This window comes from Lissotriton helveticus, chromosome 6 (assembly GCF_964261635.1).
Source record: "Lissotriton helveticus chromosome 6, aLisHel1.1, whole genome shotgun sequence".
In the NCBI taxonomy this organism is placed as follows: domain Eukaryota; kingdom Metazoa; phylum Chordata; class Amphibia; order Caudata; family Salamandridae; genus Lissotriton; species Lissotriton helveticus.
The window spans coordinates 46789001-46812895 of record NC_136067.1 but is presented as its reverse complement, the minus strand read 5'-3'; the positions used below and the strand labels follow the sequence as shown (position 1 = coordinate 46812895).

The 23895-nt window shown below is 51.9% G+C and overlaps 1 protein-coding gene across 7 annotated transcripts in view; it reads left to right on the top strand.

Moving 5' to 3' along the window:
• Positions 1 to 23895, top strand: part of DNAH8 (dynein axonemal heavy chain 8) — a 10041960-nt gene that overhangs the window by 7299325 nt on the left and 2718740 nt on the right. For all 7 annotated transcript variants that reach the window (XM_078647354.1, XM_078647353.1, XM_078647356.1 and 4 more), the window contains one exon: positions 2475 to 2639. In XM_078647354.1, coding sequence (XP_078503480.1) covers positions 2475 to 2639 — 165 coding nt within the window. The remainder of the gene's footprint in view (positions 1 to 2474; positions 2640 to 23895) is intronic.

Below are 23895 nucleotides of genomic sequence, written 5' to 3'. Positions count from 1 at the left end.
AACATCCAGATCCTCAATCGCTGCACTTGCACGCTTGGCTCCTGATTTCCTAGAGTTCAAAGACCTAAACATTCCCTCGGAATGCAGGAAGATATTGTCGCAAGCACGTGCGCAAAGTACCATCAAAACATACCGTTTCAAGTGGAAGAGGTTTTGTTCATGGTGTGGAGATAATTACGTTCATCCGCTGCAGGCTCCTCCTGAAGCCATCCTTCCATACCTGCTTTCTCTGGCTCAATCAGGTCTAGCTTTTTCTTCTATTAAAGTACATCTGGCAGCAATCTCCAGATTCAGGAAGAACTCCAACAAACCATCCTTATGTTCTTCCTCCTTGATCAAACAATTCCTTAAAGGACTATTCAGAGCTTTTCCTCCAGTTCGTCCTCCTCCTCCGGAATGGGATCTTAATGTAGTCCTTTCCCAACTTCTTAAAAGGCCCTTTGAACCAATCCATAAAGCGGAACTGAAGTTTCTGACTTGGAAAGTTGCAATCCTGTTGGCTCTTACTTCTGCTCGCAGAGTTAGTGAAATACAGGCGTTCACTATTACTCCCCCTTTTCTACAGTTCTCTAAGGACTTTGTTACACTTAGGACCAACCCTAAATTCATTCCTAAAGTGCCAACTCAATTCCACATTAATCAACCGGTCAAACTCAGAACCTTTTTCCCGGATCCAAAAACTCCTGCAGAGAAGGTTTTACATTCTCTAGATGTCAAAAGGTGTCTGAAATTCTATCTGCAGAAAACGAAAGACATACGTAAATCTACACAACTGTTTGTTGCCTATGGAAGACCCACCTTCGGTCAAGCTGTCACAAAAGCAACTATTGCCAGGTGGTTGTCTTCCACAATTACCTTCTGTCATGACAAGGCCAATAGACCTTTATCAAGGAAGGTTAAAGCTCATTCCACAAGAACAGTGTCGACATCTACGGCCCTTTTTGCTGGAGTGACTCTAGAGAACATTTGCCGAGCTGCTACTTGGAAAAGTGTGCACACTTTTACCGAACATTACTGTCTGCAGTCGGCAGTTCAAGATGACACAGCTGTTGGTGATGCAGTGCTGCAGCATCTTCTTCATTAAGGTTGGAAAGATTATATATTTTAAACTTTACATATTTCTAATGCTGTCCTATCTGTTATATTTGAAGGTTTTGATGCATAGGTTATGTTACCATGTTTGTACTCTATTACCTTCCTGGTTGTGTGGGGATTGATTTATGTTTCTTTGTCTCCCACCTTCCTCTATCGACAGACATGATGTTACTGCTTGCTATTCTGATTCAGGCATGTGAATCTATGAAAGATACCCTAATACTGGATAAGAAAACGAGTTACTTACCTGTAACTACGGTTATCCAGTATTGGTATCTTTCATAGATTCACATGCACCCACCCTCCTCCCCGGTAGGGCAGTTCTGACTTTTGATACTACTTCTCACTTGTGCTGGGAAAATCTGAGGAGAACTGCCTGAGCTGGGAAGGTTCTAGAGGGTGAGGACAGCGGATTGGCTGAGGCTACTATTTCAGGTCTTTTTACATAATGATGTAGATAGGCTGCTAAGTTTTGAGGCCTAGTTAGGCCTTTAGGCTTTTCCAGCCTACTACAAGAAATTTTAGGCACTGCTATTATATATTTTATTTACCGTGGGACTCCCGCCTCGACGACGGGGAATGATTCAGGCATGTGAATCTATGAAAGATACCAATACTGGATAACCGTAGTTACAGGTAAGTAACTCGTTTTCTTATAAATAATTGCTAGGCCTCCTCCTTTCCCCTCAGGTCGGTCCTGCCGAGTCATTTGGAAGCCTGGAGGGAGGGCTGTTACTAGGGCAGGGCCGGAATCTGTGGCGAGCCACGTTTCCGTCAGGAATACTATGTCTGGCATGCGTTCTTCTAACAACAGGGCAGTCTCCACCCTGTGTTTAGGTACAGGGTTGTTTTATTTTCACTCCTACTTGCCTAGATAAATGAGGGTGGAACGAATGCCACAGGATCTGATGGCTGGTTTTATCCTGGCTTTGTTTCTAATAGGCGTGCCCTTCTCCATGGACTTCATAATGTATCACTAGTACCTGAAACAAGCGACACAGTACTTTCTGGATTCAGTCTAGCCCTCTGAAAGGAGGTTAATGTGACTAATCTGTGTGAACGAACTTTACAGAAGGTAAGTAACTTTTTAATGTCATGCATCCACCGAATTATCTGACATTGTAGGCACAGTGTTCAGCAGCACACCTATGTAACTTAACAACATGAGCATGTTTAAGTGCAGCGAAATATGGTCAGCACACATTTAAGAAGTTTGCCACATGGTCCTTCTGATACTGGATTTGCAGTAGAGCTCATGCTTAATGTTTAGAGTTTGTTTTCATTTTATGTTTATTTCTTATTATTACTTAAGTCATAACCTAATTGTAAAGGATGTTTCAAGAAAATATGTTATTTTCACATGATCATTTTCATCACAGGTTTCAAATTTATTTGCTCGTGACGAGCTGGATGAGATCACCCAGGGATTAATACCTGTGATGAAGAAAGAGTTGCCTCGTCATCCTCCAACCTATGATAATCTTTATGACTATTTTATTTCACGGGCCAGGAAGAACCTACATGTCCTCCTATGTTTTTCTCCAGTAAGTTATTAAAACTAAATTTTACTTGTGACTGACTTAATATCTGTTTAGCACCAAAATCAAATGTATGTATACGAATGTATATGGCATTTTCATAGCGCAAACCTAGCCAATAGGCAAACATAAAGCCAATGAGTAAGAGGAGAGGAAGCTGGGTTGATGCAATGTGATTAACTGTAAAGATAAAATAATGTAAATGCTACCTGTTAATGTCATACAAAGTAAATGAAGGGATATTTTTCACAATTAAAACACATGGTCGCAGAGATAAAGCTCTTTTCTTAGAAATAGGTAAAAACAGCTTTTACAGTAACATTGGATGTTTAATACTCTTTAACACGTTAAGACCAGGATATACGAAGGTTTCCCTCAATGCAGTGCACAAAGGAAAGTTGGGATGCTGCATTGCGTAAAAGGGAGAGAGCAGAACTGCACCATATTTTCAAAGATATGGATCACTTTAACACACTCTACTTGCTCTGGCGGATTTTGGGCTGCACTCCAGGCATAAAAATGAAGAAAGATCTTCAGCAAAGAGCCCCTACATGGGCCCTCTGGGCATTGCAGGCCACGCCCAGCGAGTAGCACAGCCTAATGATGAAGCATGCCACCCTTATCGGTAAGGGCTTGTGCATCCTAAATGGGATGGCCCACTGACCAGAGAACTTTTACTGCCTCTCATTGAGATCTGGTGGATCAGTGGAACAGAAGACTAATTTGATTTTGTGATTGTAATGCGTCTTGGGAACACTTTCTAGACAGAATAAAAACTCCTCTTCCCCTTTCTGTGTGGAGATGATTTTCAACCAAACGTTTAGTGAAAGGGAGCTTCTGCTGTTATGATGAACTTTTCCCTTATCTACAGCTTCAGTCCAATGAAATAGAAAATATTTATTTGTTGTTATGGAATCTGTGGCTAGGTAGATTCTCTAACAGATAAGTTGTTTCTGACGGTAAGTAACTTGTTCTTCTTGGATTTAGCTCCCATGATTGTGAGGAAGTGGGGTGTATTATATTGTGTGATTGTTACCTCACCATGCCTGTAGGTTCGGTAGATTTCATCTGTAAAACACTCAGCTCAACAGTGGGTAGCCATAGCACTTAGCAGCAAAGTGTATGCAGAGGAACAAGTGTTGAGCATTTAAACATCACCAAATCAACTGAAAAATAAATCGACAGGACACTCAAGAAATCCGACACCAATGTATAAAAATAGACTGTATTTTTATACGGTTCTATAAGATTTTAGATACTTGAACCGTCCTGCGGTTCACAGTGGGTCATAAGCATTTTCAGTTTATTGTTCTCCTGTTTGGCCTCTCCAGTGTCCCTTGGTGTTTAAGAAGTAATGGCGGTAGTCACTGCTCATCTGAGGAGGTGGAAGTCACAGTCTTACCCTACCTCATCCACTGGCTGCTGAAGGCGGGCTTTCCCCAGGCAGTCGCCAACCACTACAAGACTACGGCGAATCTCCTCTCATTGCTCACTGAGATTCACTATAAATTTTCCAAAGTCACACCTGACTCTTTCTCAGATGCTCGTTTCCATGTGAGCCATTCTTAACACTTGAGCTTTGCACCTTTCCTCCTGAGCGGAGAGTCAAGGATGAAGGTGCTATGATCCTGATGTTTCTTCCTCAGCCTTGGATTTCAGTGAGATTGCCTCTGAGACTGCTGGTGCTGCTGATGGCCTCTTGCATCCTGTTACTCACAGTGGCAGCAAGATCGAGAGGAACTCTCAGCACTACTCCAGTTTTCGGAGGACACTGCAAAAGACCTACAGTGCTGGCTACAGGACTGTGATTTGGCCAGTGGTGGACGCCTCTCTCTTGCTCACACTGTACTGACAGTGGTGCCAGATTTATCGCTTCTGGGCTCAGCAACCATCTGAGAGAGGTGGAGATCAGAAGCCTCTGACTCCGGTGGAGACTCAACTCCACATCAACCCAGTGGAGACTCAACTCCACATAAAACTGTTGGAGTTACAAGACATCCCCATAGCCAGCCATTCGTGGGAGGCTGGCTCAGGTATTTATGGACAAGACCACTGCCATGTGGTACTGCAATAAGCAGGGCAGGGTGGGGTCATGATGTCTGTACCAGGAGACACTGCACCTCGGAACCTGGCTGGAGTGGCACGGGATTTTCCTGGTGGAACAGCACCTGGTGGGGTCCTTCAACGTCAGGGGGGAAAAATTCAGCTGTCAACGCCTAGTGGATTGTAAATAGCAGTTATCCAGAGGTGGTCCAAGGTCTATTCCATGAAGTGGGGAGAACCATGGCTCCATCTGTTCACCACCATGAGAACGTGCAATGTTGGCACTTCTGTGCAGTGATGTTTCCAAGCGGCTTTTGATCTGAGATGCGTTCTGTGTAGACGGGAACTCAGGATTCATGTGTGTCTTTCCACTGATACAACTCCTGCCCGACTTCTAAAGAAGATCAACACAGATTGGGCCCAAGAGAACCTGGTGTCACCAGACTGGGCAAGGAGGGTGTGGTATCCAGAATTCCTGAGCATTAGCATCTGCTCTCCAAACAGACTACCCTTTCGGTAGAACCTCCTGTTGCAGCAGCGGGGCAGGGTTCGGTACCTGGACCTGCACATGCAACACCTTCATGCTTAGAAGGCATCCTTCTACCAAATCCATACATGCCTGCCATTGGGACAAGTTTGTGACTTGGTGCATGACCAAACAGATCAACCGATATCATGCCAAGATATCTGAGGTTTCATTGTTTGTAACATCTTTAGCTCAGCAAGGCCTTGTTTTGGGCACCTATAAAGGTTATCTGTCAGCTATTTCAGTTTTTTTGCAGTTTTGTGGCTGGCCTTTGTTGTTTAAATCACCAGTTATGATACTTTTCCTTAAAGGGTTTCAACATTTGTTTCTCTCTCTCCTGTGTTATGCACCAGTGGGATTTGAATTTGGTTTTGATCATCCTCATGTGTTTTCCCTTTCAACCAATGCACAGCTATCCACTCTTGTTCCTCATCATCTCAAAGAAACAGGTTAGTATTAGATTCCTTACCTTAGAATATCCCCAGGCGTCAGACTGGATCCGGAACATTTTGCGTAGCAGTACCCCTGCGCGTCGGTAGGCATCGTCTGCGGCTACGCGTCCGTCGTCGGCGTTGTTGGCGCCGGGATGACGTCGCCGGAGTACTTAGACGCCGCCCTCACGTGCTGACATCAGTTCTTCTTTTTTCCGCGCCAGCAAGCGCAGGTCCGGAGAAAGTGGTACCATTTAGTCTCTTTTTGACTAAGCATTTTTGATCCTTTTTGGATCTGTTTCGAGTCGTTCGACTCCATCGGTGCCGGTAGGGATGCCCGGGTTCAAGCCCTGTGCTGACTGCAACTGACTGATGTCGTTTATTGACCCCCCCGCCGGTGCCTACATTGCCTGGGGCCCGACCACGATGACAAGTCCTACTGCCGGGCCTTGCCGTCAAAGGTTAGGCAGGAGCGGTCCCGCAAGCGCCTCGAGTTCCGGCAGTCGACCCACGCCGCTCGAGGTCCCGGTCGGGAAGGAGGTCGAGGGACCGGTCGCGGGGCCGGAGTCATCACAGCTCGGCGAGTCGATACCACTCGCCGGGCTCCAAGTCCTCAGGAAAGATGCACAAGAAGTCGAAGAGGCGAGATCGCTCTTCTGACTCCCCCGACGCTCGCGCGACGCGGCCGGGGGGTCCAGTGACACCGCCCACGCGGCTCCGCCGGAGCTGCAGGCGTCGCGGCCTGCTCCATACCCGCTGGTCCCTGGGCAGAACGCGACGCCAAAGGAGATCGACGCCTTCCTCATGGCCATGAGGTCGCTCTCTCCTCCGTCGGCTTCCGCGGCGCCTTCGGGCCCAGCGGACCCGACCGGGAGACCAAGCGGGCCGGGTGCTTCGGCCCCAGTGCCATCGGGTGCTTCGGCCCCGGCGCCGCAAGGCCCCACTGGATCCAGTTCCGGATCCGGGTCACCACTGGTTGACCTTACGACCCCGCCGGCATCGACCCCTATGGTGTCACCCCCGGCGCCGTCCTCGGACAACGCTGTCCCTGGTCCACCCCTCGGTCAGGATCCGGTGTCGGAGCAGCGTCGCTCGACGCCGCATTCGGCGCCGGCCGAAGAGGAATTCTTCGAGGATCTGGGTCCATCCTTTATCCCTGAATTTCAGGACATGGACGACAAGGGAGACTGGGGGGGGTCTGAGGACCCCCTGGCACGTGAGTGCCAGTCATATGAGGACTGGAGAAATGAACTAGGGGAAGCCAGTGGCCTGGATACCTCCACAGAAGCTGGTTTTGTCTCCCCTCCTACCGTGGCTACGGAGGAGGGGGCAGCTTATAGTGGGGTGCTGACGAGGGCAGCCAAGGCCTTGGCTCTTGAGCTCCCCGTCGCAACAGTGAGGTCCAACATCTTCACAGAGGTCCTTAAACCGCAGGTAAGCTCCCCAGAGCCTCTACTGCCGTTTAAAGAGGCTCTCACAGACGTCCTGTTGGGCACGTGGTCCAGGCCCACTACAGGTCCTCCTGTAGATAGGAACGTCGCTCGGCGCCACCGCCCAGCCCTGGGCGACACTAGTTTCTTGTCCACCCACCCCACCACCGAGAGTCTGGTTATCCAGGCCTCTACCTCCCAATCCGCATTCCCGACGGCACCACCAGATCGAGAATCCAAGAGGTATGAACAGTTCGGGAAGAAGATGTTCTCCTCCCTTAGTTTAGGGTTGCGGTCAGTCAACACCGCGTGCCTCTTGGGCCATTACACCCACTCTCTGTGGGATACGGTTGCGGCCGTGCTGCCTGAGTGTGCGGAGGGAGCCCTTGCAGAGGGAAGGGACGCAGTGCGGTACTCTATCAGATGTGGACTGGATACCACAGACTCGCTAGAAAGAGCGATTTCCACGTCTGTGGCGATTCACCGCCACACCTAGCTGAGGTCCGCCAACTTTTCGGCCGATGTCCAAAACACCCTTATGGACATGCCGTTCGATGGCAGCCACCTCTTCGGTGGCAAGGCAGATCATGCGCTGGAACGCTTTAAGGATTCCGGGGCTACGGCCAAGTCCTTGGGCCTGTCGGCCCCGCGCTATCAATCTTCTGCCCAGCGCTCCTTTCGTGGCCACGGAAGGGGTGCTCCCAAACGTCCTGCCAACCACGGGCCGCAGATTAATATTCAGCGCGGTGGCGGACGTGGTTACCGTCGTGGCGGTAACTGGGGACAGCGGCGCGGTCAGTCCACATCCACCCCAGCAGCATCCGCCTCAAAGCTTTCCTAGTCCGAGCTTTCAGGCCCATTGGGGGGCAGGGTTCGCCATCACCTCCTTCACTTGCGCTCCATCACATCGGGCAGGTGGGTGCTGCAAATCGCCTGAAGGGGCTACTCCCTCCCCTTCGAGGCGACCCCCCCAGCCATGCCACCGCAGTACCACCTCGTGTCGGGGATCACTTGCAACTTCTGTAAGAGGAAGTTACGGCCCTCTTGGCCAAGGGGGCCATCGAGCGCGTTCCTGGGCCAGAAGTAGGGTGTGGTTGTTACTGCCACTACTTTCTGATTCCCAAGAAGGGCAAAGGGGGCCTATGCCCTATCTTGGACCTACGGAACGTCAACAGCTTCCTCCGGAAGGAGAAGTTCAAGTTGCCGACTTTGGCTCAGGTCTTAGCTGCCCTAGACCCGGGAGACTGGATGGTAGCATTAGACTTGCAGGACGCCTATTTCCACATCCCCATCCTGCCGGCCCACCGGCGCTACCTACGGTTCACAGTAGGCCACGAGCACTTTCAGTTTACCGTGCTCCCCTTCGGCCTTACCAGCGCCCCACGGGTGTTCACGAAAGTGATGGCGGTGGTCGCAGCTCATCTGCGCAGGTCAGGGGTTTCAGTCTTCCCCTACCTCGACGACTGGTTGTTGAAGGCGTGCTCGCCCCAGACAGTCATCAGCCACCTCCAGACTACGGCCGACCTCCTGCACCTTCTGGGGTTTTCCATCAATTCGCCGAAGTAGCACCTGTGTCCCTCTCAGAAGCTCCTCTTCATCGGAGGGGTTCTGGACTCAGCGCTGTTTCGGGTTTATCCTCCCTAACAGCGGGTTCGGGATATTCAGGCTCTGATTCCGATCTTTCATCCGTTATCCCGAGTCTCGGTCAGGTTGACCCTGCGGCTTCTGGGGCTGATGGCCTCCTGCATCCTTCTGGTGCATCACGCCAGGTGGCGGATCCGGGCTCTGCAGTGGGACCTGAAGTTTCAGTGGGCCCAGCATCAGGACAACTTGCCCGACCATGTCTTGATCTCGGAGGGCACCGCAAGACAGTTGCAGTGGTGGCTCACGGATCGCGATTGGGTCAGTGGCAGATCCTGCTCCCTACTCAACTCAGAGCACGTAGTTGTGACTGATGCGTCCCTCCAGGGCTGGGGAGGCCACATGAGAGAGGCGGAGATCAGAGGCCTCCGGTCTCCGGCAGAGTCCCGGCTCCACATCAACCTTCAGGAGCTGCGGGCGATCCAGCTTGCACTGAAGACATTCCTCCCCTCTGTCCGAGGGGAGTGTAGTGCAGGTGGTCACGGACAACCCCACCGCCATGTGGTACTGCAACAAACAGCAAACAAACAGGGCGGGGTGGGGTCGTGGACCCTTTGCCAACCCATCCTCCCCGTTCTGCGAACCGATATCTAGGGTTAAGGTCATCCCCTTTCAGGGCCCTAGTTTTCATGGCACCAGTGTTGTTTTTTATCATGGCTCTGCGTTTCTGGCACGGAAAAGCTGTGTATAAGAACTAACATCAGCGCGCGAGGGCGGCGTCTAAGTACTCCGGCGACGTCATCCCAGCGCCAACGATGCCGACGACGGACGCGGAGCCGCAGACAATGCCTACCGACGCGCAGGGGTACTGCTACGCAAAATTTTCCGGATCCAGTCTGACGCCTGTGGATATTCTAAGGTAAGGAATCTAATACAAACTACTTTTTCTCACTGATATAGGGTGAATAAGCTTCAGGTTCTATTTATTGTTCCTCCATTCACCACATTCTATGCAGGCAAGCTGGTTCTCCAGACTCATGCACCTTTCTTGTTAAAGGTGGTTATGGCTTTTTCCCTTGTTGTTTTATTAAGCAGGTCCTGCCCTCCTGGGATGTACCTGAGACTAGTCCTTTAGGCCCTCGTATGCCTGGCTCCTGCACCTTGATACTCCCACCTCCTCCCCAGCTCATGCTCTTATTCTCTTTCTCATGCTGTGCCTTCCATTTCTTGCTCTTGCTGCCTTTCAATCTCTACTCTCTACTCTTTCTCCTCTCATTCCTTGAAATCTTGACTTTCTCTCTTTGCTCTTTTGCCCTGTGACTTTCTCAGTCATTGCTAATCTTATTTTTTTTCTTTTTCCCTTCGTGCCTTTTTGCTATGTTTTACTCTTTGTGCCGTTTGCTCTTTTTCACCCTTTGTGGCTTTTTGCTCCTTTTTGTCCCTTGTGCCTTTTTGCTCTTTACTCTTACCTCTTTTTTCACTCCCACACCTTTTTCTGACTTTTTGCCACGATGACCCACTGTGCCTCTTTTCGGCCCTCCATTTCTTGCCTTCCACCTCCTGCCTCCCCTTTCTCCTACACCGTTCTTAAACTGTTCCTTCCTGTGCCACTGGCCCTGTGCTCCTTCCTGCCCCAGGACCTACTTAATGGTATCCATAGTGTGGACCAGCCATTAAGCAGTTGCTCAAGCTCTGCCATACTTGGACTTATCTGAGACGAGTACTGCAACCGATCTTAGCATTCACAAACCTGACTCCTGCACCTTGATGATGCTCTTGCCTCCTCTCATGCTTGTGCTCTCTTTCTCTCTCCATCATGTCTATGCCTCCCACCTCTTGCTGCCTTTCACTCTTTACTCTTCACTCTTTTGCCTCTCATTCCTTGAACTCGTGACTTTCTTGTGAGAAGTTGGCCTGATATGCAGTGCTCACTATTCTAGTGATCACTATGTATCAGTCCAACCCTTATTGATGATTGGTTGTAAGTCAACCTGATAGACCAGCTATCCTAGTAGCATGGACAAGAGCAGTCTTTAGGCTAAACTCTAGAGGGCGTGTTAAGCCAGCTGTTTTACCATCACATTTACCCCTTGAACACCAAGTGAAAGGACACCACACAAGTTGTTATGAAAATAAAGTATATTTATTTATAACAAAACTACCCTGAACTCTTTATGAGTCAGGGAGCTAAGCACAATACAAAACTCTTAAAGAAATACTGAAAGTCGCACAATTTACACAAATGCCCGAGGGGCACGAAAAACCATATACTACAAAAGTGGAATGCGAAATTACTAGCAGGTAAGTACTACTCTCAGAGACTTTAGAAACGCTGGGCCTACAATGCTGAACCCTTGGATTAGAAGCAGGAGGCCTAGGGACGTCGTGTGCAGAGTGGAAACTCTCACGCGTAATGCGGGACAAAGTCTATGGATACTAGTAAATGCAAATGTTTGTGTTCTCGGGCGAACCCGACTAGGTAGGTCAAAAACGAAAGTGGATCTAGACACTTAGAGAGTGGATCTACGCTGGAGCACCGTGGTACTCGGTTTACCTAGCCCAGGGGCTGCGGCTGCATAGGGTTCAAGTGTCGTCGGGAAACCTCGTTGACGAACCAGGAGCCTGAAGTAAGAGTTGCTGGCAGGCGACCAGTGAAGATGTTCCGGGCTGATCCAAGGACTGGATCAGTTGAAAAAGAGTACCTGTAAGCAGAGGGGACCAAGTTCTGAATCACTAGCCGGTGATTAGGTGGGCACCAGGATGGCACCGGACGAGGTCACTCAGCCAGGCGAAGAGGTGACACTGGATTCTGCTGCTACACGGACCAGGGCGCTGATGTCGACCAGGCTGGAGGTCTGCGAGCTGTCCCACGTCGGATGTCTGCTGCTGGCGATGCTGGATCCGTTGAAGGAGGCAACAAGCCTTGGCTAAGGCAAGCCCACGTGGCAACACAAAATGGCGTCTGGAGTGGACCAGGAGGGCCCGAGGAAGTTCCCCTTCAGGAGGAGACTAGGGCCAGTCTAGAGGAGCTAGACCAGCGGTGAAGTAAACGTAGGACGTCGTCTGGAGGGTCACTAGCCAACGGGCAAGTGACCGGACAACGTGGCAAGCAACGCAGAGGCAAAAGGGCCCCACGCAGATCGGGAGGATGCTGGGGGGCTGGGCTTCGGTGCTCGTGCTGCTTGGGGTTGGGGCTTCTCTTACCCCAGTGCACCCACTCGAGGGTCCCTCGGTGGTCGTGCTGGTTCAGTGTTGTGCTGGTTCTGATGATCGCCGGGTCCTCTGGTCTCGTCGCACCTACGGGTCTCAGCTGTGCTGTAGAGGCAGGTTGAGGTCAGAGAGGGCAGGGAGTCCGGGTCTCGTCGAGCTGGGCAGTCTGGTTCCGGAGGAAGGACGTTTCAGCAAACCGCAGGATACTTAGGTGGTGCCTGCTGCTGCAGGGTGACTACTCCTTAGTCACAAGGGAGAAATCTTGAGAAGAAGTCTTGAGTTCCTTTCGTAGAAAGCAGTTTCAGGATTCAAAGATGATCTAATTTGGAAGGGGGCCTGCTCCTACCTTTATCCTCAGAAAAGGGGCTGGCACGCGACTAAGTCCTGCCTTATGGGTGGGACTAGGAGGGGGGTGGTTACACCCCTCTCCTTTGTCCGGTCTCTCCCCAGCTCAGGGGCTGGTGTGCCCCAGGAACTGGTTTGAGCCGGCATATGCACAGTGAGCACCGGGGTGCCACTTGCAGTCACCTTCCTCTATAGCCCTGCCTACCTGGGATACACAAAACCCTGTCTGGGATGGTGCTAGCACCGCCCCTGACAGGAAACCCTTTGTCCAAGCACTCCTCGCTGGAAGGACTCCCAGCAGCAGGAGGTCAGACTTGTGTCTCGGTGGCAGCATCCATTTTGTGGAGCTGAGGCTATGTTCAACTTTAACCGGGGTTACAGGCTACCAACATGTCTTCTCCCTCTAGAGGGGTGGAATGCTACCCCCGTCGCCAGAACTGGCGAGGGGGTAGTATTCCAAAGCGTATGACACCTTACACAACATGTTTAGATAATGTCAGACCAAAGTTACCATAACCGCAAGGATTATAAGGCACTTAAGAGTATATGGTCTGACGCTATCATGGAAACGGCTAAGGGATAGATCCCGAAGGCCTCAGACAGGCCCAGCTCATGCCAGAGCACTATCTCACACGATTCCAAGCACTCTGCCTCCAGGATTGTTAAGGCCTGCCATAGGAGTGACTGATAGGAGATCTGTGTGCCCATTCTAGGTTTAGATATAGGTATACTATATCTAAAGCAAGGGGTGATTACACCACCTTGCTCCCAGCTGTCAAGCAGCCAGTTGTGTCAGTTTTGGATGTCCAGCCAGGGGTGGCATAATACATGCTTCAGCCCCTGGTAGGCCCTGGGTACACCTATGCCCTGGATACCCAAGGTATACTGTGCAGGGACTAATAAGGTGACTCAGTATCCAATCAGATATGTACCTAGGGTACATGGAATCCATTTTAACAGAGAGAGCAGTGGGCCTGGGGTCCTGAATAGCGGGGCCCCAGGTCAACTAAGTCAGAAAACCAGCAAAACACCAGGCAAAAAGTTGGGGGCAACCATAGTCAGGGATCTACCTTCCTACATTTCTCAATCGTTGCCATTCTTACTTTGTGCCTTTTTGCTCTTCTCTACCCTTTGTGCCTTTGTGGTCTTTACCATTAGCTCTTTTTTCACTTTCACACCTTTTTTCGGGTTTTTGCCTCCATTCTGATTTTTGCTCCCTCCTCTCACCTCCTGCGTCCCCCACTCCTTAACTGCTCGTTCTCACGCTTCTAATCCGTTCCATGCTCCCATGAAGCTTGTGCGCTTCCCAGGACCTTATTAATAATGCCCGCAGTGCAGACATACAGCAATCGTGCACATTGGGTGTGCTGCTGGCATGCCAAAGGCAAGCCTGAATACACCTGGACCTCACTGAGCACCCCAAACCCTGGTCCTTCCACCCCCACGCTACTCTGCAGTGTTCCTCTTGTCACTCAATCTGGGATGTCCATCCCCTCAATGTTGCTGCACCATAAAACACATTCGGAGAGTTTGCTTTCACTCACTGCTGCTTCGTATGCAACACATCACCCACCATGCCGAGACAAACTATAACAGCACAACTCACACCCAGCACACCTCCAGCTCCCACTAGCAAACATGCACTCCAGGATAAAATATCATGCATGATCCTCAACACACACTCGCTCAGCGAACATGGCATGGAATTCTGGGACAATCTGGACTAAGACGTCCTGCATCTCCTCTTCCTGACCAAAACAAGGCTGACCGCTGAGTCAACACCTGTCATTACCATGGCCATCCCAGCAACATACAAGATTACTCGACAGGACCGCCAACACAAACCAGAAGGAGGAATCACAACAATCTTCACAGAAACCATCAGCTGCACCGCAACCACAGAGAACACAACTCCCTTCATGGAGCACCTACATTTCAAATTGCAAATCGAAGTGACATAAACCCTGAACAAAACCCTTATCTACTGACCACAGGGACCACAAGCTACTTTCACCGACAGCATTGCAGATTTTGTAGCTCACCATCAACTCCAAAGACTACATCCTACTAGGTGTTCTCAGCCTCCGACTGGAATGACCCCAGCTCCAACACACTCCTTGAAAGGCAAGAAAACCTTGGACTAACAAAAGACGTCACTGGACACACCTGTAGGAAAGTGGGTTTTTGTTGCAGTAACCCCCCACTTTTTGCCAGACTACTGAGGCATTTTGACTTGATGTGCCCTGGGTCCCTGCCAATCAGGTTCCCAGGGCCTGTGTTCTTTCTCCAAAACTAACCCAATGGGCATCTCTAGCCAAAGGTAAGCCCCTGTTAAATGGTCCACAGGTACCCAGGACACTCTGACCTGGGAAGACCTCTGAGGGCTGCAGCACTTATTGTGCCACCCTTAGAGGCCCTGTACCTTTGCACACACACACACACTACCTTTGCAGGCTGCATGTTTTGTTGCAGAACAAAGTGAAGAGTCGACATGACACATTTGTGTGCAATGCCTACAACTAACCCTGGGCAAAGTACTACGCTACGCTTGCGTAGTTTGCGAAGTTTGCGCTACTTCACACTACGCATATTGCACGTAACACAGTGCAAACACGCGTAGCGTAGCAGTCATTTTTTGCTTACTCGAAGTCCTCAACATCAAGTTGGCGACCGCGAGCGAGCAAAATGACATCACGGCAGACTTTTTCCTCGTTCGTGAATAGCAACATCAAATTGTTGATCGTGAGCATGGAAAATAAGCCTCCCGGCGAGATTCTCAACGCGGTGAGGTCAGGTTTCTTATTGCGAGTGGTCGCATATGCTCGCGTCCACTCGCGATGAGAAACTACCAGTCCTTGTTAAGAAAGCTGCCGCTCGAGTAGAAATCTACTCGAACAGCAGAAAACGACCGCTTGCACTGTGCAAGATGTGGTTTGCACTGATTGCACAGTGTGGACAAGCATCCAGCACTGTGCAATCAGGTAGAAGAACATTTTGCACAGTGCACATTGCAGTTCGCGTAACTGCACGTAGCTTGCGAAGTGCACTACACGTAGCTACGCGTAGTGCTGCTACGCGAACTATGCCCAGGGTTACCTACAACACACTGCCCTGGCATATGCCAGTCACCCCTCTATTTGGGTGCACTATATCAGTGGTGAGGGTACAGGTGCATGAGCCCTGTACCCCTACAGTGTCTAAGTCCATTCTTCGACATTGTGAGTGCAGTGCTGCCATTAAGAGTATATGGTGCTGGGAACTTGTCATTATGAATTCCACAGCACCATAATCCCTACACAGAAAACTGGGACGTTTGGTATCAAACTTCTCAGCACATTAAACCCACACTAATGCCAGTGTGAGATTTAATGAAAAATGCACACAGAGGGCATCTTAGAGATGCCCCCTGAAACCTAACCTACCACTAATGTCCAGGCTGAGTGGCTGCTTTTATCTGCCACCACCAGACATGTTTGTGGACCCCTGGGTCGAGTACCTGCTGCTCTCTGTGGCCTGAAAAATGCATGTCCTGGGACAAGGTGCCAAGCCTCCCCCCCAGGATGGGCAGGGTTCACGAAGGGGAAGCTTCAAAGGCTTGCCACCTTTGTGAGCTTCCCCACTTGCTGCTCTCAGCAACTGGTCCCCACTGGTTCTGATCCCTCTTTGGGCAGGGGAACCGGCGGGAAAAACAAGTGAGGAAGAGAGGTGTGCCCACCTCTGCCAACTCTACCCCTCAGGTGGGGGAGGTGAGGTGAAGCACAACTCACTCCACGCCATCTTGAAGATGGGGGGCTCACCCAATTAGGGACAGGTTCGTGCCCCCCTCCCACTGGAGGGTGGGATAATAGGGGGTATACCCACCCCAGGGAATGGACCCATTGGCCACTGCCTTTTACCTACCTGTAATGCCCCTGAATCTAGTATTTAGGGGCACCCCATAACCTTTATTCCTCAGCCAAGAAGATACTACAAGAGGAAGAAGAAGAAGGACCGAGCAGCCATGCAACAGCTAACAAGAGGAAGATGCCCACTGACTTGGCCCTAGCCCTACTGTAGTGTAGTTCCTATATTCCCAATAGGCTCTGCGCATTGGAATAATATATCCTATAGATGTGATGTAGGACTTATGTCTACTAGGTCTCCATCGAATATATTAAACATAAGTGTGAGTGCCAGTTAGCTCAGAGATCACTAGAAACTTTCTCGAATTCACAAGAAGGAATTTCGTTTCTGACAACTGCATAAACATGACAACTTTGTTTCCCCAAGATAAAACTGATCTTCAGAGTCGTGGAAACAATAGATAGATATTTTACTCAGTCATGCGTGCATGCTTTTGTTTCACCAGAAGTACAGAGAAATAGAGATACGGGCGTTGTCAATAAAAGTTTTTATCTGAAACAAACAGGTTAGTGTTAGATTCCTTACCTTAGAATATCCCCAGGTGTCAGACTGGATCCGGAAAGTTTTGCGTAGCAGTACCCCTAGGCGTCGGTAGGCGTCCTCTGCGGCTCCGCGTCCGTCGTCGGCGTCGTGGTCGCCGGGATGATGTCGTCAGAGTACTTAGACGCCGCCCTCGCGCACTGATGTCAGTACTTCTTTTTTCCGCGCCAGCAAGCGCAGATCCGGGAAGAGCAGTACTCCTTAGTCACTTTTTGACTAACTTTTTTCGATCTGTTTTGGATCTTCTCGAGCCGTTTATCGACTCCGGTGCCGGTAGGTATGCCCGGGTTCAAGCCCTGTGACGACTGTAACCGACTGATAGGTCCCGTAAGCGACTCGAGATCCAGCAGTCGACCCCGCGCCGCTCGAGGTCCCGGTCCAGGAGGAGGTCAAGGGACCGGTCGTGGGGCCACAGTCATCACAGCTCGGCGAGTCGACACCACTCCTGGGGTTCAAAGTCCTCAGGTAAGTCGAGGCACAAGAAGTCGAAGAAGTGACATCGCTCTTCTGACTCCCCCCCGACGCTCGTGCGACGTGGCCGGGGGTTCGGGCGACACCACCCACGCGGCTCCACCAGAGCCGCAAGCGCCGCGTCCATCTCCACACCCGCCGGTCCCTGGGCTGAACGCGATGCCGGAGGAGATCAGCACCTTCCTTCCCTCCGTCGGGCCTTGTCTAAGTGCCTTCCGGGGCCCGCGGACCCGTCTGGGAGCCCAAGTGGGCCGGTGGCTATGGCCCCAGCGCCGTCGGGTGCTTCGGCCCCAGCGCCATCAGCGACTTCGGTCCCGATGCCACAGGACTCCTCAGGATCCAGGCCTAGATCCGTGTCAACGCCAGTTGACCTTATAACCCCTCCACCACCGTCGTCACCAAGGGTGTCCCCCCGGCGCCGTCCTCGGGCGGGGGCGGCCCGATCCCCATCCTGGTCTGGATCCGGCGTCGGACCGGCGCCGTCTTTGACGCCGATAGGTGAGCCTTTTACCGACGATCTGGCTCCATCCTTTCTTCCTGACTTTCAGGAGATGGAGGACGAGGGGGATTGGGAGGGGTTTGAGGACCCTCTGGCACTGCAGTGTCAGTTGAGTCAGGACTGGACGGAAGAACTTGTGGAAGCCAGTGGTGGACTCAGGCAGCCAAGGCCTTGGCTCTCGAGCTCCCAGTCGTGGCCGTGAGGACTAACCTCCTCACTGAGGTACTCAAACTGCAGGCAAGCTCCTTGGAGACTCTCCTGCCGTTCAACGAGGCCCTCACTGACATTCTGTTGGGCACCTGGTCCAAGCCCTCCACAGGCCTCCCTGTGGATCGGAACGTGGCCCGACGCCACCACATGGCTCCGGGCGACCCCAGTTTCCTCTCCGTTCAGCCCACCCCTGAGAGCCTGGTGATCCAGGCTTCAACTTCCCAGACCGCATTCCCGACCGCCCCTCTGGATCGGGAATACAAAAGGTACAACCACTTCGGTAAGAAGCTGTTCTCCTCACTGAGCTTGGGGTTGCGGTCTGTCAATATCGCCTGCCTTTTGGGCCGTTACTCCCACTCTTTGTGGGATAGGGTTGCGGAAGTGCTGCCGAAATGCCCAGCGGAGGTCAAGGCAAAGCTAACCCAGGCCCTCGCGGAGCGAAGGGGCGCAGCACGATATTCCATTCGGTGTGGACTGGATACCACGGACTAGGCAGGGTGATTGCAACGACGATGGCGGTTCGCCGCCACACCTGGCTGAGGTCCACCAACTTTTTGCGCGATGTCCAAGCATCCCTTTGATGGCCGTCGCCTTTTTGGCGAAAAGGCGGACAGCGCGCTGGAAGGTTTTAAGGACTCCAGGGCTACGGCCAAGTCCTTGGTCCTCGGCCAACGCCAGCAAACGACCGCCTTTCGTCCCTTTCGTGGCCAAGGAAGGGGCGCCCCCTCACATCCCGCTAGCCACAGGCCGCAGAACCAACCTCAACGCGGCCGCGGTAACCGCCGTGGCTGTGCCGGGGGACACAGGCAAGGCCAGTCCACACCCGCCCCCACAGCATCTGCCTCAAAATCCTCCTAGTCTGAGTTTTCAGGCCCATTCCACGCCAGTGGGGGGCATGGTTCGCCATCACCTCCTGCACTGGCGCTCCATCACATCGGACAGGTGGGTGCTGCAAATCGTCCAAAGGGGCTACTCCCTCCCCTTCGAGGCGAACCGTCCAGCCATGCCACCGCAGTACCATCGCATGTCGGGGGCTCACTTGTGACTTCTGCAGGAGGAAGTTACGGCCCTCTTGGCCAAGGGAGCCGTCGAGCATGTTCCTGGGCTAGAAGTAGGACGTGGTTGCTATTCGGACTACTTTCTGGTACCCAAGAAGGGCAAAGGGGGCCTACGCCCATCAACGGCTTCCCCTAGAAGGAGAAGTTCAAGATGCTGACTTTTGCTCAGGTCCTAGCTGCCCTGGACCCAGAAGACTGGATGGTAGTGTTGGGCTTGCAGGACGCGTATTTCCACATCCCCGTCCTGGTGGCCCACCGGCGATACCTGCGGTTCATGGTAGGCCACGAGGACTTTCAGCTTACTGTGCTCCCCTTCGGCCTTATCAGCGTCCCACGGCAGTTCACGAAAGTGATGGCAGTGGTCGCACCTCATCTGCACAGATTAGGGGTTTCAGTCTTCCCCTATCTCGACGATTGGTTGTTGAAGGCAGGCTCGCCCCAAACTGTCGTCTCCCACCTCCAGACTCCGGCCGACCTGCTGCACTCGCTGGGGTTCTCCATCAACGTGCCAAAGTCACACCTGTGTCCCTCTCAGAAGCTCCTCTTCATCGGAGCGTTTCTAGACTCAGCGCAGTTTCGGGTTTATCCCCCTGAACAGCGGGTTCGGGATATTCAGGCTCTGATTCCGGTCTTTCAGCCTTTATCCCGAGTCTCGGTAAGGTTGACGCTGCGGCTCCTGGGGCTGATGGCCTCCTGCATCCTTCTGGTGCATCACGCCAGGTGGCGGATGCGGGCCCTGCAGTGGGACCTGAAGTTTCAGTGGACAAAGAATCAGGGCAACCTGCCCGACCACGTCCGAATCTCGGAGGGCACTGCGAAACAGTTTCAGTGGTGGCTCACGAACCGCGATTGGGTCAGGGGCAGATCTCTCTCCCTTCCCCAACCGGAGCACATAGTGGTGACAGATGCGTCCCTCCTGGGATAGGGGGGCCACATGGGAGAGAGGGAGATCAGAGGCCTCTGGTCTCCGGCGGAGTCCCGGCTCCACATCAACCTTCTAAAGCTGCGGGCGATCCGACTTGCACTGAACGCATTCCTTCCCTCTGTCCAGGGAAGTGTAGTGCAGGTGTTTACGGACAACACCACCGGCATGTGGTACTGCAACAAACAGGGTGGGGTGAGTCGTGGACCCTTTGTCAGGTGGCTCTGCGCCTCTGGACATGGCTGAAACACCAGGGCGTCACCCTGGTGATTCAACACCTGGCAGGTTCCCTGAGCGCCAGGCCGGACAAACTCAGCCGCCGGTGCATGATGGATCACTAATGACGTCTGTACTCGGACGTGGCGCAAGGCCTCTTTCGGCAGTGGGGAGAGCCTTGGTTAGATCTATTCGTCACCAAAGAGAACGCATAATGTCATCAGTTCTGCACATTGGAATTTCCAAGGCGGTACTCGCTCGGAGACGCTTTTCGTCACGAGTGGAGCTGCGGTCTGTTGTACGCCTTTCCGCCTATACCACTTCTGCCCAGAGTGCTGAAGAAGATCAGACGCGACCGGGCCCAAGTTATCCTTGTGGCTCCGGACTGGGCATGAAGATACTGATATCCCGAGCTACTCAGCATGTCAGTCAATCCTCCGTTTCGTCTGCCTCTTCAGGAGAACCTTTTGTCGCCCTGATCTTTGGACTGGGTAAGAGTGGTCTGCTTAATTCAGACACTCTGTTCATCACCACCCCCTTTTCTGAATCGTTTTTGGCCACTATAGGTGTGGCAGGGTATACTCAGACATGAGTCCCTTTCTCACTGCTCCATCAGGATTCAAGCAAGCCGGGCCAAAGAGGCTGAAATGCCAGAAACCGGTCCCCGGTAGCTTGTCTCCTTTCTGGTGAAGAATTGGCTTGGTAGTTTGGTCTGCCCTGTTCCATGATGCACTGGGCCAGGGACAGACTAATTTGCATATAGCCAGGTTCTGAGCTGGGATGGGGCAGTGAGATAAATAACGGTGATGGATCAAGCCCTGATCTTTGGACTGGGTAAGAGTGGTCTGCTTAATTCAGACACTCTGTTCATCACCACCCCCTTTTCTGAATCGTTTTTGGCCACTATAGGTGTGGCAGGGTATACTCAGACATGAGTCCCTTTCTCACTGCTCCATCAGGATTCAAGCAAGCCGGGCCGAAGAGGCTGAAATGCCAGAAACCGGTCCCCGGTAGCTTGTCTCCTTTCTGGTGAAGAATTGGCTTGGTAGTTTGGTCTGCCCTGTTCCATGATGCACTGGGCCAGGGACAGACTAATTTGCATATAGCCAGGTTCTGAGCTGGGATGGGGCAGTGAGATAAATAACGGTGATGGATCAAGCCCTGATCTTTGGACTGGGTAAGAATGGTCTGCTTAATTCAGACACTCTGTTCATCACCACCCCCTTTTCTAAATCGTTTTTGGCCACTATAGGTGTGGCAGGGTATACTCAGACATGAGTCCCTTTCTCACTGCTCCATCAGGATTCAAGCAAGCCGGGCCGAAGAGGCTGAAATGCCAGAAACCGGTCCCCGGTAGCTTGTCTCCTTTCTGGTGAAGAATTGGCTTGGTAGTTTGGTCTGCCCTGTTCCATGATGCACTGGGCCAGGGACAGACTAATTTGCATATAGCCAGGTTCTGAGCTGGGATGGGGCAGTGAGATAAATAACGGTGATGGATCAAGCCCTGATCTTTGGACTGGGTAAGAGTGGTCTGCTTAATTCAGACACTCTGTTCATCACCACCCCCTTTTCTGAATCGTTTTTGGCCACTATAGGTGTGGCAGGGTATACTCAGACATGAGTCCCTTTCTCACTGCTCCATCAGGATTCAAGCAAGCCGGGCCGAAGAGGCTGAAATGCCAGAAACCGGTCCCCGGTAGCTTGTCTCCTTTCTGGTGAAGAATTGGCTTGGTAGTTTGGTCTGCCCTGTTCCATGATGCACTGGGCCAGGGACAGACTAATTTGCATATAGCCAGGTTCTGAGCTGGGATGAGGCAGTCAGATAAATAACGGTGATGGATCAAGCCCTGATCTTTGGACTGGGTAAGAGTGGTCTGCTTAATTCAGACACTCTGTTCATCACCACCCCCTTTTCTGAATCGTTTTTGGCCACTATAGGTGTGGCAGGGTATACTCAGACATGAGTCCCTTTCTCACTGCTCCATCAGGATTCAAGCAAGCCGGGCCAAAGAGGCTGAAATGCCAGAAACCGGTCCCCGGTAGCTTGTCTCCTTTCTGGTGAAGAATTGGCTTGGTAGTTTGGTCTGCCCTGTTCCATGATGCACTGGGCCGGGGACAGACTAATTTGCATATAGCCAGGTTCTGAGCTGGGATGGGTGCAGTGAGATAAATAACGGTGATGGATCAAGCCCTGATCTTTGGACTGGGTAAGAGTGGTCTGCTTAATTCAGACACTCTGTTCATCACCACCCCCTTTTCTGAATCGCTCTGCGCCTCTGGACATGGCTGAAACACCAGGGCGTCACCCTGGTGATTCAACACCTGGCAGGTTCCCTGAGCGCCAGGCCGGACAAACTCAGCCGCCGGTGCATGATGGATCACTAATGACGTCTGTACTCGGACGTGGCGCAAGGCCTCTTTCGGCAGTGGGGAGAGCCTTGGTTAGATCTATTCGTCACCAAAGAGAACGCATAATGTCATCAGTTCTGCACATTGGAATTTCCAAGGCGGTACTCGCTCGGAGACGCTTTTCGTCATGAGTGGAGCTGCGGTCTGTTGTACGCCTTTCCGCCTATACCACTTCTGCCCAGAGTGCTGAAGAAGATCAGACGCGACCGGGCCCAAGTTATCCTTGTGGCTCCGGACTGGGCATGAAGATACTGATATCCCGAGCTACTCAGCATGTCAGTCAATCCTCCGTTTCGTCTGCCTCTTCAGGAGAACCTTTTGTCGCAGTAGCAGGGGACGGTCCTCCACCCAAACCTGTCCAGCCTTCACCTCCTTGCGTGGAGATTGAGCGGCGGAAGTTGAGGACATTTGACTTGCTTCCTGAAGTATGTGATGTGATTCTGGCAGCTAGGCGTCCCTCCACAAAATCGGTATACGTCTGCAGGTGGAACAAATTTGTGGCATGGTGCACAATTAAGGAAGTGGATCCTCTTTCTTTGGCCCAGCAGGGCTCTGCTCTGGGCACTCTTAAGGGCTACCTCTCTGCCATTTCTGCCTTCTTGAGGCTTCCTGATCAGCCTTCTCTTTTCAAGTCCCCTGTTGTAAGTAGATTCTTGAAGGGCATCGCGCACATGTTCCCTCCTGTTCCTTTCGTGATGCCTCAGTGGGACTTGAAACTTGTTCTTACATTTCTGATGTGCGCTCCTTTCGAGCCACTTCACAATTGCCCTCTTCATCTTCTTACTCCTAAAAATGCATTCCTGGTAGCCATCACCTCTGCCAGGAGAGTGAGTGAGGTCCAAGCTCTTTCTTCTAAGCCTCCTTTTCTTTCCGTCCAGCCGGAAAAAGTTGTGTTGAAAACACGTCCTTCTTTCCTGCCCAAGGTGGTTACAGCCTTTTACATCGGGCAGTCCATCACCTTGCCCACCTTCTTTCCACCTCCGCATCCTTCCAAGGAGGCTCCAACGTCTGGACCCAAAACGTGCGCTCTCCTTCTACCTTGATCGCACACGCCAGTTCCGGGTGGACGACCAGCTCTTTGTTGGTTATGTGGGCGCGAAGAAGGGACGGGCGGTGCACAAACGGACCATCTCTTGGTGGGTCGTGCTGCGCATCAAGGTCTGTTACTCCTTGGCTAAAAAGGAGCCCCCTGTTGGGCTGAGCGCCCATTCCACTCGGGCCACAGCGGCTACTACTGCCCTGGGTCGGGGAGTCCCCTTGCAGGACATCTGTCAGGCAGCTACGTGGGCCTCGCTGTACACGTTTGCTAGACACTACTGCCTGAACAGCCAAGTCCGGAGAGATGGCTTTTTCGGCCGTTCCGTTCTCTAGGACTTTGTGGTGTGATCTTGGTCTGCAGATCCACCACCGGAGTTGGTATTGCTGGGGTATCTATTCTAAGGTACAGAATATAACTCTAACCTGTTTC